The sequence below is a fragment of the Cyanistes caeruleus genome, chromosome 5 (assembly GCF_971803275.1).
Source record: "Cyanistes caeruleus chromosome 5, bCyaCae1.hap1.1, whole genome shotgun sequence".
Classification (NCBI taxonomy): Eukaryota; Metazoa; Chordata; class Aves; order Passeriformes; family Paridae; genus Cyanistes; species Cyanistes caeruleus.
The window spans coordinates 80,618,359-80,633,039 of record NC_141705.1 but is presented as its reverse complement, the minus strand read 5'-3'; the positions used below and the strand labels follow the sequence as shown (position 1 = coordinate 80,633,039).

At 40.2% G+C, this 14,681-nt stretch overlaps 1 protein-coding gene across 34 annotated transcripts in view; it reads right to left on the bottom strand.

The window, feature by feature from the left end:
* CAMK2D (calcium/calmodulin dependent protein kinase II delta) overlaps nucleotides 1-14,681 on the bottom strand; it is a 148,320-nt gene that overhangs the window by 18,693 nt on the left and 114,946 nt on the right. For 23 of the 34 annotated variants that reach the window (XR_015286560.1, XR_015286561.1, XR_015286562.1 and 20 more), the window contains 2 exons: nucleotides 14,399-14,436; nucleotides 4,692-4,740 (listed from right to left, as the gene is read on the bottom strand). Coding sequence is in view for 29 of the 34 variants with exons in the window: in XM_086888128.1 (XP_086744254.1) it covers nucleotides 4,692-4,740; nucleotides 14,399-14,436 (87 nt within the window). In the remaining 5 variants the exon portion in view is untranslated. Of the gene's footprint in view, nucleotides 1-1,081; nucleotides 1,166-4,691; nucleotides 4,741-7,292; nucleotides 7,335-8,940; nucleotides 9,001-12,825; nucleotides 12,859-14,398; nucleotides 14,437-14,681 lie in introns of all 34 variants that reach the window. The other 11 variants (XM_086888116.1, XM_086888125.1, XM_086888126.1 and 8 more) reach the window with 3 other exon arrangements.

Genomic DNA, 14,681 nt, shown 5'->3' with positions numbered 1-14,681 from the left:
GCTGAATGCAGAGACACCCGGCCATATCTGTATTCTTTATTTTTATCTCCTGATTGCCTTTTCATTAAGCTTTTAAATTCTATAAAAAAAAAAAAAAAAAAAGAACCTCGTTTTTCACACTATCCTGCTCCTTTCTCAGAATGAAGCTACGCTTTTGGCATTACCCAGCAACATGTGTGACCAGAGACAGCCCGTCCTCTCCGGGACCGGCTCCTCTCACCTGCATTAGCTGACCCCACCAAAAATTCCACTCCTATTTAAAATAACCTTCAATAACACACAGCCCATGTTCCCAAGGGCCTGCCTGGATCTCACTTTTACCTGTGCAAATGCTTGTTCTTACCACGAGTGCAAGTGCCCTGACACACACTGGCCGTGGGATCAGAATCTGGCAAGCAGAGCCCTCATTCCAGGGAAGTCATTTCCCTGTTTTAACTCACATGGTCCTGCCTCTCTAAGGAATTTTTAAAGAATTTCTGAGTTCATTTACAATCAATAATTGCTCTATCAATGTCCTTGGCATTCTACCACACAGTGACTTTCTCCCCTCGTGTTTTAATACTGGAGGTTTCCTTTACGGTCACAGTTGGTCACTGATCATCACAGATCTCCTCCTGAGCAGAGGAGGACATTCCCCATTCCCCACTGATGGGGATCAATGCTGCAAATTCACACCTGCCACAGCAGCTTCAAGGCTGGTTAATCAATGGGGATGCTCAAGAAATGAACTTGATATAATAAATATAACAGGTAATTAATGCTGAGGCCCTATGCAGGACCCAAGCAAGAAGCGAGGCAAATCTCTCCCTAAGCTGAAAACTACTGCAAAGGTTACTCCTGTAAGATACAGCTTTTTGAAATACAGATGTATTTATCCAGCTGTTACAGCTGGTAGAAATATTTTCACAATTAATAACATGAAAAAAATACCTAAAAAATTTTACTTCTGTAAAGGCTAAGCACAGGTTGTTCCTAGATCAGGCAAATCACAGCATTGACCTTTTCTGAGCTTCTGTCAGATGGTGGGAAGGGAAGAGGAGAGACAAAGGACATCATCTGACAGATGAGTCTCTCAACTTACATAGTACAGAGGAAGGAGTGGAGTGGGAGAGCTCAGACTCAAGCGATTGACTCTCTGAGTTTGCATTTCTCATAGACTTGCCCGCTGAATTGATGGAAAGAAACACAACATATGAACAAACAAAGATGAAGAGGTAGAGTGTGATCAGACTCCTCAGCAGGCACTGGCAGCAGGAGCGGCCTCTGGGGCACGGCAAAGGTGGTGACCAGAGAGATGAAGAAGCAATGGAAGAGGAGGAGTGGTGGGTGGAACTCAACCTCTCCATGTCCTCCTCCTTTGTGAAAGCTGTGTGAGGGTCAAGTACATGTGAAGGAAGAAAAAAAAGAAGGCCAAAAGAAAAATAATGATAATTTAATTAGAAGCAGCAAGAACTTAGAAAATCTTTGAGCACACAAACAATGTTAATGATGTACTTTCAGGGGTAGTGTGGGTGCCAAAGAACAGTTGTAAAGGTTGTAGGTGTGAGTGACTCTGTTCAGATGCCAGCACAGAATTACCCCTGTATCTGGTACTCAGATACAATGGGCTTTGAAAGAGCTTTGGAAAAAGTGTTCTTAGAAATTTGAATGATTTTTAAGGAATGTATATTCCAAAAGAAATATGTTTCAAAAGATACAAGTTTCAACTGCTTTCTTTCTACTGTTAAATAAACTTAGGCCAACAGGCATAAAACGAATTACAAATATATTAAAAATTTTGAAGCAATGTACTTTCCAGATATATTAAGCAGCACAGGTAGGTCATAGTTTGTCAGATCTGTAAGTGCCTTACAACTCAGCAATTTTCCCCATTGCCAAGCATCATTCTTACTAATGCCTTGGTTAATTTGTCTCTTGGGGCAAAGACACCGTGAGAAATCCACACCTCCTGCCCATGGTAAATTTAACAACTCACCTTTCTGAAAATCTGTGGACAAAAATAATGGTGCTATTCCATAGCATCACTTGCAAGATCAAACCTGTACCACAGAGATGCTGCCCAATAGTTCCAGTCTCATTACTACAGGAAAAAGAAATCCCACAAGCAACCCCAGAAGAAGGCACTGCCTCCAGTCCAGTTCTGAACATGTTCCTCCTGTCCGCTCCCGTCGTATTTAGGAGGGATTGCTGTCATGTAGATAAGCCCATGATCGATGGCTAATGTCAGAAACTTATCTTAGCAAGGAACTGAACTACAGCTTCAAGTCATTTCAGACTCAAATGATATAATCAGTTTCTTGCTTGACTTATGAAAGCTCACTGCTGCTTGGCAAGCACTGTTTCTAGTAAAAGAAATATGTAGTAGCCCTAGAAGAGGTAACTGTGTACATTAACAAAGTGAAGTTACAGACATGGAGATTTTCAGTAAATAGAAAATGAAACGTCTCATTTTTGCCTCCAAAAGTGAACACAGGTTGAGATCCTGACACGAGAGGAGAATGCTCTAAGCAGCCCTGACAGACAGGAGGAGAATTTGATTCTTAGGATACATTAATGATAGGTGATGTAAGACATTTTTAATTGCTCCCTCTCTTACTGAATCCCAACATTTGCAACACTTGGCACAGACATGCACGTGAACCTGCTCTCCCAGACCCGTGGGAGCCACACCTCTGCAAAGAGGCAAATCAACACCAAAGGACAAAGTCCTTGGCGCAGAGCTGCATGTTTTCAGCCCGTGCAGGCTGCAGGATGAAGGGGCCCTGGCAGCGCAGGCAGGTGTTGGGATACCGGGAGCAGGAATAACTCGCGCAGCCTCTGCAGAGCCATTCCCTGGGAGGAGAGGATCACACTGCAATGCCATAAAACACACTCTAATACTGTTCAGTTACAGCCACAGCCCCTGCTCCTTCCCAGGAAGGACAGACTCTCTTCCCATGCTGTATGCCATGCTGCAAAGAAAAGCAAAAAGGTTCTAAATGTTCTTCATCATCTAAGGTGCAAAACATTCCTTCTAGGTCTCAACCATGGGGACAAACATCTTGAACATACGTCGAAGGACTTGGAGAATTCTCTCTCCTTCCTCTGAAATCCATTTGTACCTATCAGTCATTTATCTCCTGTGGCTGTTGCTGACAAGAGAACAGCTTTTTCACTGTTCTCCCACAAAATATACATCCAGGAGTCAAGCTTGGTGTGGGGGGGGAAATAATCTTTCCTAACTGCCTTGCTAGTGCAGGAAGCTTGAGCTTATAATAGGTGTCAGGGTTGCAGGACTGCCCATTCCCTGAATCATTCAACAAATTAGACCCTGGGGGAACTGTTAGCTTTAATTTAAAATAGAACAGTATGAACAACAGCCTCCAGAGGAAAGATGGGAAGTGTGCGAGGAAGACTAAAAAGTGAAAAACAAGCAAGTTCATGAGCAATTAATAGGAGGGGGATTGTATTTGTCCTTTAAATAAACAGAAAATGAATGTATACTCTGTACACAGTGCAGGGAAAGACACAAACAGGATCTTGTTCCTCAGACTTGTGCTTACTGCAAAATCCCATTTTCTGCTTTGGGAATACTGTATATTGTGGTTGTCCAACTTGCCCTTAACTACGATTCTGCAGAATCATATAAAAGAATTAGGCAAATTATTTCCATTGTGCTTTTTTTGTATAATTGCATGCCCCTGAGGTACAATTCCGTGTGCTACGCTTCAGACAGAATTTTCTAAAAATCCTCCTGTAATAACACTACGTTACATCATCACACAGAGCCCCTATAATTAAATTATTCATTTCATAAGCTTAGCTATTAAACTGTACCAAATAGTTTGAAGGAAGAAATACAAAGTGTTATGATTAAAGGTAAATTACACTGTATTTTCCAACACATCAGCTGCAGATCCCTGTAATTGTTCTCTCCTTTCACACTAACTGGAACCACCACCACCTCGTGGCATCCATTCTCCCTGTTTTATCTTACTATCACTGCTGGCCCGAGTTTCACCTGTACATAAACCATTGTTCTTTGAGGCCAAAAACCTATCTTTTTTTGTCAATCAGACAATATACTCTCTTTTCTCAATCCCTTAACACTTTAAAGCATAATGCTATTCAAGTAGGCATGTGTAACATCACAGCATAATGTCTAGAGGGGGAAAAATGGGAACAAAAATATTATCTGTGAAGCTACAAAACTAAGTTCATAAAAAAAAGTTTTGATGTCAGTTTTTTAAGGAATTAAAGAAGATTAAAACAAATGTATGGAGAGAACAAAAGGAAACAAAAAAAAAATACACTGGCATCTGAACAGAATAAAAATCAAAATGGTGACATGAAAAAAAAACAACAAAACCAAACCCAAAACACAAATGCATGCTAAACATAAACTAAGTAAGAGCTATAAAGGACTGACTTAGACATTTGTCATCTACTTCTATTATTACTGGAACTAATATCTTAGTTAAAAAGCAGTAACTTTATACTCTTACTCCCAAAACATCATGGGAAACGATGTTTTGGGAACTGAAAAGTTCAACTTAAGTCTGAAAGGCATCAAAAGTAATTTCTTCTAAACAAGGAAAAGCACTGTTCTCTGGTGAGATTCATTAGGGGTTTCTGTGTTTAATGGCCTACTGAAACACAACCACCCAACTCATGTTACTGCTTCTCCAAACATTTCAAGGGTAAAATCATACCTTTGACATCCTCATCTTCGATGGTCGTGTTGGAACTCTCTGTTGATTCCTGTTGAGAAGTAAATATGAGTGGAATGTATAAAACAAGCCAAGCCTTATTTGCGTGCCTCGGAAAATGAGGGGATTAGTTACAGGAATCATGCAAAGCCTTGAAGCGGGGTGGGATGTCATTCACAAACAAATGGTCACACACTGATTGAGACATTTCCACCTGAAATGGATGTCAAACATCACCCTTCTCCACAGGAGGGAACAGAAACACAACTCCTGCACTCTGATGCTTTTACTTCACAAGAATGTACAGGAAAGTTGTTTTTTTTCTTTAACATCCAACTGTACAAAGTCCATCTGAAATGTATGAATTACCTCAGCCAAGTAGGAGAGCTTGCCATTTTAAGCTTAGTGATTAAACCAACTGTGCAAAATCAGTCATTCCATTCTAATTTCACCTTCTAAATATGCAGGCTTCTGCAAGCTACAATTTACAACTGATTTCCTGCTCATGTGACTTATGGAAGTATATTCCAATGAAGTCTCACAGTGATCTGAAGCATATTGGGTCAGATTATCTCATTTTTATACTGGTTTTGTGATTTTTTTTTTTTTTTACTGATTAATTTTTTTTTTTGGGAGATGAAGAATTGATGAATGTATGATAACAACTTTGACAAACTAAGGCATCTTTGTAGCAGTATTTTTCAACCAACCAGTCATGCAGAGGAATGACTCATCTATCAGACAGTTTACTCTTAAGCCATTGCACTTAAAAAGGCAAGGGTATCGTATCTCAGTCTTTCCTTAATTACCAGAAACATGAAATATAATGGGTAAATTCAACAGGGCACTGTCAAATCTAACAGCTGCAGAGAGCTGGAAAGTTTTAAGCTAGGTGGTTTTTTTTTTATCTCTACACTTTCTTGAGAAAGAAAACATTAATTTTTTAAATTTGCAGCTCAATAACAAGGAAGGTGAGCTCATCTGTTTTTATCCAAGAGAGAAGACAGGACTGGTATTGCATTTAATTCTTGAAAGGATTTTACAATTAAATAACCACAGGTAAATTTGCCAGTGCCCTTCATTTACTGTGTCCTCACAAGGCTGAGCCAAAGGAATGTTCAGGAGGGCTAATGCATTACTCAGACCTTCAAAACCCAAATGTGCATTGATAAGTCAAACTTAGAGAGAAATTAATTCACACACAAACAAAACTCAACGAGCCACCATGCTGTCCCTGCCCTGGCTGTGTTAGACGTTCCATTCTACACAGACGTATCATGCTCTAGCACTTCAAATATTAGATAAAGTACTTACAAGTGAACAAAAACCTCACACAAATACGAGCTGTAAACACCATGCAAAGCTCACAGGGCAGATTTATCCTCTAACACTGAAGTATCCACTCCAGTTGCCACACTACAAGGATCAGATAAATTTAGGAGGAACTCTCCGCATTAAGTGGTTCATTTGTTTGCTGTGACCTTTTGGGACATTGAGTATCTTAGCTGCTGAAATGATGTAATAAAATCAAGTAGATGTAGTCACACCAATATTTTATCTGGGTTTTCTGGGCTTTAGTGGACTTCAGCGATAAAGATCAGCCTGCTGTTCAAACACAGGCTGCTCATGGCCTTTGGCTTTGAGCTTGGCGAGCTGAAAGAGTAGTAACACGAAAACACAAGTTCTGTGTTGGACAGATGCAGGGGACATGGAGGATAGGGACACACAAGCACAACACACACCATCAGCACTTCCATGCTTGAGGAATGTCTGCATGCATTATTATTTCGTCACTCAGATCCACTCCTTCTCTTATGAAATAACCACAGGACGTTAAGACTAGATAAATGGGATGTGAATTAAGTCAGCACTGCAAACAGTGAAATTCTTGTTGAAGCGTAAATTCTTTTCAGGAAACCTAGGAACATGTGTTATATGTAAATGATGGTATTTCCTGGCCCTTTTCAAGTCCATGCATGAAAAAAACAAAACAAAACACGTTTTAGGGATCAGCTGCCAGACGCAAACATCACAGTACACGAGAAAAAGAAAAGAGCATGAAGAAAGCATGTAAAAATCAAAAGACCTCTTTGTCACTTGAAAAGTGAAAATTTTTTTTGGAAACTGCCCAGTGGTGTTATGGAAGAAAACCAAAGTCCTGTGCAAAAGACATGTCACGACACAGTGTATTAAGCATGCTGAGAAACAGCAGATGGGATAAACTGAAATGACATCTCGGTCTGAGGCGATGACTGCACGTAAAACTCGCCGGGATCGTCTCACTGTTCTCTGAGAACAGCACTCTCAGGTTTCCCTTAGACTGCAGCATTTTTGGCTGAAATGAGAGAGACCCCCTGCTCCCCGAGCCGGGCTGCACAATGAGCTCTGCCCATTGCTATCCACTCCCCCAAGAGCTTCAGGAGCTCAGAAGCAGCAGGACGCACGCAGCAGATGGACACAGATGAAAACGGGCTCGAGAGACACTGGGTATAACAAAGATGAGTTTTCCTTCACAAGTTGTTGGAATGGCCCTATCGTGCTGTGAAATAGTGGATGGAATGTGTGGTGTGGAAAAGCAAGATGGAGTTGATTCTTTCTGAATACCTTATTTCCATCAGGGTTGTGGATTACTGTAGTTTGGGGCTCCTGAGCGAGAACAAAATAAAGAGAGAAAGAGTTCCCATTGGTAAATACATTTTCATTGGTGTGAGGGAGCGCAAGAAGAGCCAGCTCACAAATGCTGAACACTGACAAGAGTTAAAACAAATGTTAACTGTCGCCAGGGGGTGAAACTGGATGTCTCTAACACAGATTTCCTCAACAGCAAGCCAGCAAAAAAGGCCATCTCACCTAATGCAGCAGCATGCAGAGACCTTATTCAGGACCGGGGTGTGCAGGGCTTTGAAGCTCTGGGGACCTGCCGAGGCTCCTCTGCTCAAGGGCAGGCTCCGTGTGCTTTCCTGTCTGAACCTGGACAGGCAGGGCGGCCACAGATCTTTAAGCTTTAATAACCTCTTCTCTTTCATCACGTTTGCTCGCATTAGCATGAAGCAATCAAATTGAAATGCAGCAGAATTGATAAGGATTAAGGATGAGTACCCCTAGACACTACTGTGCTTTGGAATGTGTAGACTGCCCTCAATTCCTGCCTTGGCAGAGCTGAACAAAAGCGAGCGAGAGAGATCTTTGTGTCATTTATAAATGGAATTGCCCCAGATCCTTTGACCTTAAGAAAAGGTTCAATAATCTTTGAAATGGCAGCTGGCCAGCACGCTTTCAGCATGGGCCATGGGGTACAGCTCCATCTGGGAATGGACTGCCATAAACTCCTGCATGCAACCGGCTGGCTCGGCTTTGGGAAGGACTTATTGTACGTGCCTCAGTGCCAGCTGCTCAAAAAAATGCCAGGGGAAAAACGCTTCCAAATGTGTGTGAACTACTCAATTCTTGAAGTTTTATATACTCATGGCAAACAACAGGTCACAACAACATGATGTACTTAGGCACTGGCATTTGCACTGGTGAGCCCCGTGATACACAGGTGCCTTAGAAATAGGGTTATTAATAAAAGCGAGACTGCAATAAACATCCAGGAACATCACTTTGATTTGTAACATGTCCTTAGCAGAGCTTATTAGTGAGTAATGTCTCCTGCTGATTGAAATGGTAGAGAAACAAGCGAAATGTTTAGCTCTAGATGCCTCTCGATCCCAGAGAAGACTTGCAAAGTCCTGCTGTGTTTCAGGAAATACGGAATGAAAATCTGAATAAGGTCTGTTTCATGGCAGCCTAGTCATAATCCTGTTAGCTCTCCTGGATATCAATACTTGGACTAAGACAAAGCCGAGAAAATAATAAGAGCTGATTTTTAAAAATTTTGTTGGTGCAAAAGGTTAGCATTAGAAGGTGGGAACAGTCATCAGGCAAAGAGCTAAGAGCAACACCAAGCGCATTCTACTCACTTTCCGGCACAGCATGCAAAAAATTCAGCTACGGTTACAAATGCTACGACTCTACCGCATCCAGCTTCCATTTAACATTTTCTGTCAATAAACACGCTCTAATGGATTTCCTCACAAAAAAAAGGCAGCACAATTCAAACAAAAAGGTTTTCCAAAACCTGTTTTTAGAAAGCAAACAGAGTAAATGCATGAAAAAGCAAAAAAGGAAAAAAAAAAAAAAAAAAAGGAAGAACAAACAGAAGACAGTCAAAAACTTCCAGATAGCATGAGAAGGAAAATTCCAGGTATACCAGCGCCGGGGTAGGAATATTTTCCTTGGGGCTGGTTACCACGTTGGTTTTGTTGTTTATCTGTAGGTATGCAGAAAACAGAAACAGACAGGCCTTAGAACTCGCGGTAGGCACCGTATCTATATCTCTGCACACAACATCTATAGACAGCTATCGGTATCTATAGATAGATATAGATATGGAAATAAAGAATACAGAAAGATGAACTTAGGAACTTGCAGGAACACTAACACTAGCTCTGGGAGCTGGCTGGCAGCTCCTCCCCACGGGCTGCCAGAGCCCTGCACCAAGGCCTAGATAAGGGACGGATGAGTTGAGCCAAGACACTTAAGAGAGAGCCCTTAAGTAGCAGCTAAGCACATCTAAGAGGAATAAAGAATTAATACGGGTTGCAACAAAGTCCTAAATAGCCACTGCCATTTCATGACATGCAATGGTGTTAAGTCATTGCACCCAACAGTTCTTTATTTCTAATGAATTATCCCTACCATAAATAATATTTGATTATTCTAGGCGCTCCAAGAATCTGTGATTTGTTCTTCTGGATTGTGATTCCACTTTGGAATAAATACGATTGATGCCAGAAAGAGACTAGTGTCCCTTTAGCTTTTTGGATGCTATTTTTAGCAGAGACTCATCGGCAGCTTCTCAGTTTTGGTACTGTGACTCACAAGTGCCAGGTTTCCCACTATGGTACCTGCAATTTTACTCCAGCCATCAGCACCTCTCTGCTTAACTTTACATATAGGTCCTCATGATACTTCTTAAGCTTAGCACAGTGCTAGACATTCTGGCTTTTCTCTGTACAAAATATTAATTCAAATTAAACTGCTCAGCAGGAAGTTTCAAAGTATCTGATCCTTTAAATCCGTTTTTTAAGATTTAACTTTCATTAATACCATGGGGTATGGGAAGAACAGAAATATTAAAAATAGTGTAGCGAGCCACTTTTTACATGCACTAAGAAGCAAGATCTGAATATTGTAAAACTGGTTTGAAAGATGTATTTTTCTTCTCTAACAAAAATGAGGAAAAAATACTATATACATTTTGGTCATGTTTAATTTTAACAACGGTGGTCCAAAGCATCATGCAGAATTATGTGTAGAGATACAGATCATCTGAAAAGACTTTGATCAAAAAAAGAAGTTCTACTGAACCTTCTAGTCAGAGTTCTTAGTAATAAATGTGCAAAGCAAAACCAGAAATGCCTGAAATTGTTTTGTTAATGGATTTTCCTAAAAACATCATTAACTTTACGGAACGGAAAGAAATGAAATTCACAGACTGTGTCCTCAGCACTTTTTGATGATTATTTTACTTTGGGTCAGGCATGGCAGCTGACATGTGGATTTCAAGAACTGAGCCTGCAGCTGAAGTGAATCTTACTTAGGATACGTTTAAATTATGGAAATGTCCACAGGATTTGCAGTAATGAATTACAGATTGCAAATTTTCTAATTTTTAACCAGCCTTTAACTGGGTTTGAAGAATATAAAGTAGTTCTGTTAGTTAATAAGGGAACATTATGTCAACACTAAATGTTATTTAATAGTATTTGTGATAGAAACCATTTTCTTGTATAGAATAAAAATAATTTTCCTTGATTTAAAAGTTCATGATGCTATACAGCAGGAGGATGAGGAACAGTTATTTTTTAAGCAATGGTCTTTCTCCAGAAATTGTCATTAAGAGAACATGAGTCATTATTGAGTTGCAAGTAATTAAGCCCCAACTTGGTTTAGTTATTATCAAATAAATTTTGTTTCTCTAGGCACAATTAGAGCTGTAAGCTGTAGGATTGTCTGAAGTCAGGGCAGGGAGAGAACAGACACCTTTGTGCATAAAGTCTTTCATGGGGAGATCTAAGTACGGGCAAGTATTTTATTTGCTTTGGTATTTATGGGATTCTGAGATGGACAGAACCCTGAAGTCCTTACTCAGGAAAAAACTTGAAAGAAAACCCCATCCATTTCAGTAAATGAAAAGTTCCACTGGAGATCTGCAGAAGAGTGGGAACATAAAAACAAGGCTGCCTGACAGCACACTAAACCTTCCAAGCAAGACAAAAATTGCATATCAAGTTGCATAACTACATATTTTTGTGACAGTGTAGTCATTGAGAGACTACGATTCAAAAGACCCTAGCAAAAAGCGAATAGACATAAAGAAAAAACATTAAGGAAAGAAATAAAGATTTCACCAAATTTCAAACAGTCCTATTCAGTAATAACTTAGCACAAAAACTCAAGTGGTATCCCAAATGAGTGCTCTTGGTTGAACACACAAGGAAAACAGGTTAGTCAAAGTTCAATTCCAATTTTGCCTGAGTAAGGAGAGCAGGCTTGGGTCCATACTCCCTTGGTGGAAGCCCTATGAAAATAAACAATATTCATTACAGCTACTGCTGAAAACTGCAGGAAATCTATTCAAAACTCCTTCAGTGAGATATTGAGGATCCAGCCTTCATTAGGAACAGAGAAAGAATGTGATTCAAAATACAGTTATTTCTTCCACGTGATCAGAACTTGGTAAAACCCTTTGAGAGAAAACAGCAATAAGCTGTACATGTTTTCTCTCTCATAAAACAGAGAATCTATCAACACATGGCTCATTTTGCATGTATTTTTAACAGCAAAGGGAAATAATTCCAAAAGGATTACAATATTGTCATATGAAACAGTTACTTCAAAGTTAATTTGTGCTTAACCAGTGACCTTCTGTTTGTTGTGAAGGAGAATGTTTCATTGCTGCATCGCTTGCCAAAAGTCACTCTCTGTGGTGTGACAATGGTGCAGGACAGACACACACACACTCCAAGCAGCTGGGCATGACTGGAGAAATCATTATTGGCCTTTTTTCCACGGAATATGAAAATATTTTAACAAACAAAGCCCGTATCTTGGGGCTTTATCTTTCACATGTTATTTCTGTAACAAAAAGTTAGTGTACGCTTTGGGTTTGGGATCCTGGCGATAAACACGCTGCACCTTCCCGGTGACCCTCCTTTGGATGCCATGGCTCATGGTCATAGAATTCAGCATTCACCCAAGGAACAGAGGATTTACCTACAGGACTGAACAGCTGCTCACACCTGACCAGCAGTTTTTCCTTTCCAAGGAGAGTTGGCTTCCCAGTGAAAGGTGTGGATGAGGGCCTTGTGCCTTCTCTCTGCCGGCAGCAGCAGCAGGCAGAGCCCAGCCTCAGCAACACCTCAAAGGTCACATTCAAAAACCACCAAAAACAGCAATGGAGGAAGTTACCGTGCGGGGTCACGGAGGCCAACTGAACACAAGACCGGAGAGCAGGTTGAAGAGGAAGAAAAGTTATTGAGACTGCCAGCTGGGACATCTTGGGACACAGCCCTGAGCTGTGAAGGAAGCTAGCTGGGAAACTCTAGTGTGGGAAGGCTGGAAAAGTGGATTTTTTACTCCTGAGCATTTAGCGTGGCATCTTGGGCTACAGTGGCTCAATTAATGCAGTACTGTATCACTATGCAAAGTGTTTTGTGTTACATTTTATGATATTAATACTATTAGCTTTTGAAATAAGGAGGTTTTAAAAACTAACAGAAGTCTGTTACAAGATGACTATTTTGTTACTATTCTTATTTACTAAGAACAGCTGCATTGGCTGATGTTACATCTTCTTTTTAGGTTTTTTACGTCCCCAGGTTAAAAAAAGTAAAGACTTGCTTGAAAGAATGGCTGAGCGATTCACTGTGGATGGCATATAGCAACTGCAGGCTTAAAATCTGCAAGGTTGTACTTTCAAGTCTTGCAGTTCTCACAGTATGTTAACAAAGCTAAATGCAACTGTTTGATTTCTAAGTGTGAATGTTTCACAGGAGGAAAAAAAAAAAAATCTGTCGATAAAGATCCTCACCATCATCTGAACACTCGAACTGGACTTCCTTTTCTGAATTGACCAGTCAGAGAGAAAGGAAAAGAAGAAAACGTGACTGGTTGGATTTGCAGTATCAATGCATGGAGTACAGTATATTTCTCTTTTGGCTTTTTTAAATTTTTAATAAGAAAAAGACAGCTACAGCTGTTGGAAAGGGTGGAAAAATGCTACAGAGTAGGTCAATAACAGCAACGACAAAACCAGACTTCCCCAGATGTACATTTACTCCCTTTGCTCCACATGACCATGCAGACTAACAGCAGACACATAACATGTGCTGAAAACCAAAGAATTGAATCCCAACAGGTTCAATTTAGGCAAAATTTTGGCAACAATTGTTTCCCATATTCTAACTGAGATTGCGATAGAACAAATAGCATCGTAGACCTGTAGGAGGAATGATATTTAGAAAGGAAAACTGGTCAGAGAGAGTGCATAAAATTTATCTTTTCCACAATAAAACATGTCCAGGGTTTTCCAGCAGTGATAGAATCATTCCAAATGTGTGCTTCTCCATGTGACTGGCATCTCCACTGCTTGGCAGTGAGAAGCACTGAAATGGTACTGTACTCATTTTTTTGTAGGTCAGGCTCAGGATTTTTTTGATCGGCAAAGTGTGCATATGTCAGACACAAATATACTGTGAATCTGGTATTTAAGGGAGCATTTATAATGTTTTGTTAAAGTAAGACATTAAGATTAAATAGAAAATTAAAATTCAGGTCAAAGACACCCTTCTGAGTAAACACACAGAGCACAGAAGAATATCTTTTTAGTCTTATAATGAAAGCTTGAGGCATTACATTTGTCTTTAAGAGTCCCCTGAGAAAAAAAAAAAAACCAAAATACATTTTCTGCTGAGGGATATTTTTTTTCCTGTTTTTTTTCCGAAGCATTTATACGGAACGTTCATTTGTGAAGCATCTCTCCTCCTGCAGGGTCTGGTGACGTGAGAACAGGAGCTCTAAATCATGTACGAAAGCTGCCAAAATGTTCCCTTCTTAGCAAGGTCTCTTAGTCAGGATGAGCTGATCTGAGACAGTAAACCCCTCAAGTTCTGCCAAATATAGCAAGTACATCTGGCAGAACACACCTCATGTGGAGCCAAGCCTACCCGTACACTTTTGGTCTTCCACGAAATCTAAGGGAAAGTCAAGGGGAAACACACAGGCAACAGAGCTGCACATAAACACTGGTGCCTAAAAAGCCCACCAACAAACCATTATCTAAAGGTTAATTGATAACTTTGAGTCATTAATTACATAATTGTTCTTCATTAAAAAAGCAAGAAAAAGCATTTTCTCCAGTAGTTTTCTATCTGCTGCTTACTTAAATGCTGGCTTTTCAAGTATTTTTTATTTAAGCTTTATTTCATTTCTAAGCTTCACCTACTAACTTTAACCACTCCAAACAGCTAGTGAGAAGAAGCACTTACTAACAGATTCTATGAAGGAAGGAAACAGCAATAATTAATTCTAAAACCTGGACGAAGTTAGATATAGGTAGAGACTAAGAACATGTCTTTGAAATGGAAAGCAGGTGTTTAACCTACCTTAACTCCATCTGGCTTTTTCAGTAAACTCTTGGCTGCTGTAAAATGAGACAAATAATTTCAGTGTCAGGTGGTTCCCCTGAAGTCACCCAGCTGTGCAGCAAACCCCCAGTGCCCCCCAGATCTGGGTATATTCTCAGCTTTTATTTCCTCCTGTTGTTTCTTTGACTAAGGGGAACAAAATCTTTAGGAAACCACCAATCCTTAGGATTATCCAATATCTCTTTTTCCATTGACTAAAGCCGTAGGTTGACTGTACTTCTACAAGGAGAGAGCTCCTTGG